Here is a 1,041-nt window from a genome sequence, read left to right as displayed (position 1 = left end):
GAACCCAGTTTATACATGACATGCTACGCCAATACTGCGTGCGTTTTGGTCGGCGCTCTTGAAAGGAAATTTCCACTATAATAATTCGTTGAGAGCCTGCTTCTCATCACGATATCTTCTGGAAATGAATTTGAAATGCAATAGCATTTTTCTCCAGTGATCCTTTCCTATGCAGTTTTTCATGACGTTAAAGTAAAGCGAATTCAAAGATATTAAGTTCATGAATTCAATGGCTAATATGATGATGGCTAGATAGAAAGTATTCGTTTGGGAGTCGAATGATAAGATACAACTTGCAAGCACCACCCATAAGATCCAACGACTGAATAGATATTTGATTTCTATTTCGAAAAATTATGTATCGAACACGAGATTTCTGCCAACTGGCAAGTGTAGCAGGTATCCGTCGTAAAACTCTAGACAACACCAAAATACAATCAATGAAAAAAAAGAAATCAAATAACACTTGAAAAGACGATCCAAAAATTAGATGTAACCAACTTAAGATGTACATGTATCGACCAGCTAAGGTACATGGAACATATGCCTCTGTATTTACTCAACAAGAATAGTCGTCTTGTCATCATCAAAGTTCTCAGGTTGAAGGCTTGCTTATAGTCATGAAAATATTCTAGTTATCCCCAGATTGCCTTTTGGAAACATGTTCATCTGATACTTTGGGTACACGCTTCCTTTTGCTTCGGGAATTGCGTTTTCTTGTTGATCTTTTGGTCACACGTTTCTCTGGGTTCTCTGGGATGCTGATCACTTTTACATCAGAAGTTGGGAGTTCAGGAGGAGCATCTGGCCATGGCGTGTGTTTTGCTGGGATGGTTACATCCAATGGGGGGTCAATTACCCACCTGAATGAATCGGATAGTATCGACGAATCATTACATCTATAAATTATCATATAGAGAAGCGCATTTTCTATAGTAAATGCAATAATTTATAAATGCACATCATCATGGTCGTCTATATGATATATATAAACAGGCCAATAAATATATGTTGCACCACATGTTGATAAAATGCCCCGAT

General features: G+C 37.6%; 1 protein-coding gene across 1 annotated transcript in view; it reads right to left on the bottom strand.

Moving 5' to 3' along the window:
* Positions 1–320: 320 nt before the first annotated feature.
* Positions 321–1,041, bottom strand: part of LOC111367204 (probable beta-1,4-xylosyltransferase IRX14H) — a 7,718-nt gene continuing 6,997 nt past the window's right edge. The window contains exon 3 of the mRNA XM_022987959.1: positions 321–863. Coding sequence (XP_022843727.1) covers positions 632–863 — 232 coding nt within the window. The 3' untranslated portion in view covers positions 321–631. The remainder of the gene's footprint in view (positions 864–1,041) is intronic.

This window comes from Olea europaea, chromosome 18 (genome assembly GCF_002742605.1).
Source record: "Olea europaea var. sylvestris chromosome 18, O_europaea_v1, whole genome shotgun sequence".
Lineage (NCBI taxonomy): Eukaryota > Viridiplantae > Streptophyta > Magnoliopsida > Lamiales > Oleaceae > Olea > Olea europaea.
Note: the sequence above shows the minus strand (reverse complement) of the source record. Positions and strands in the feature narration are given on the sequence as shown.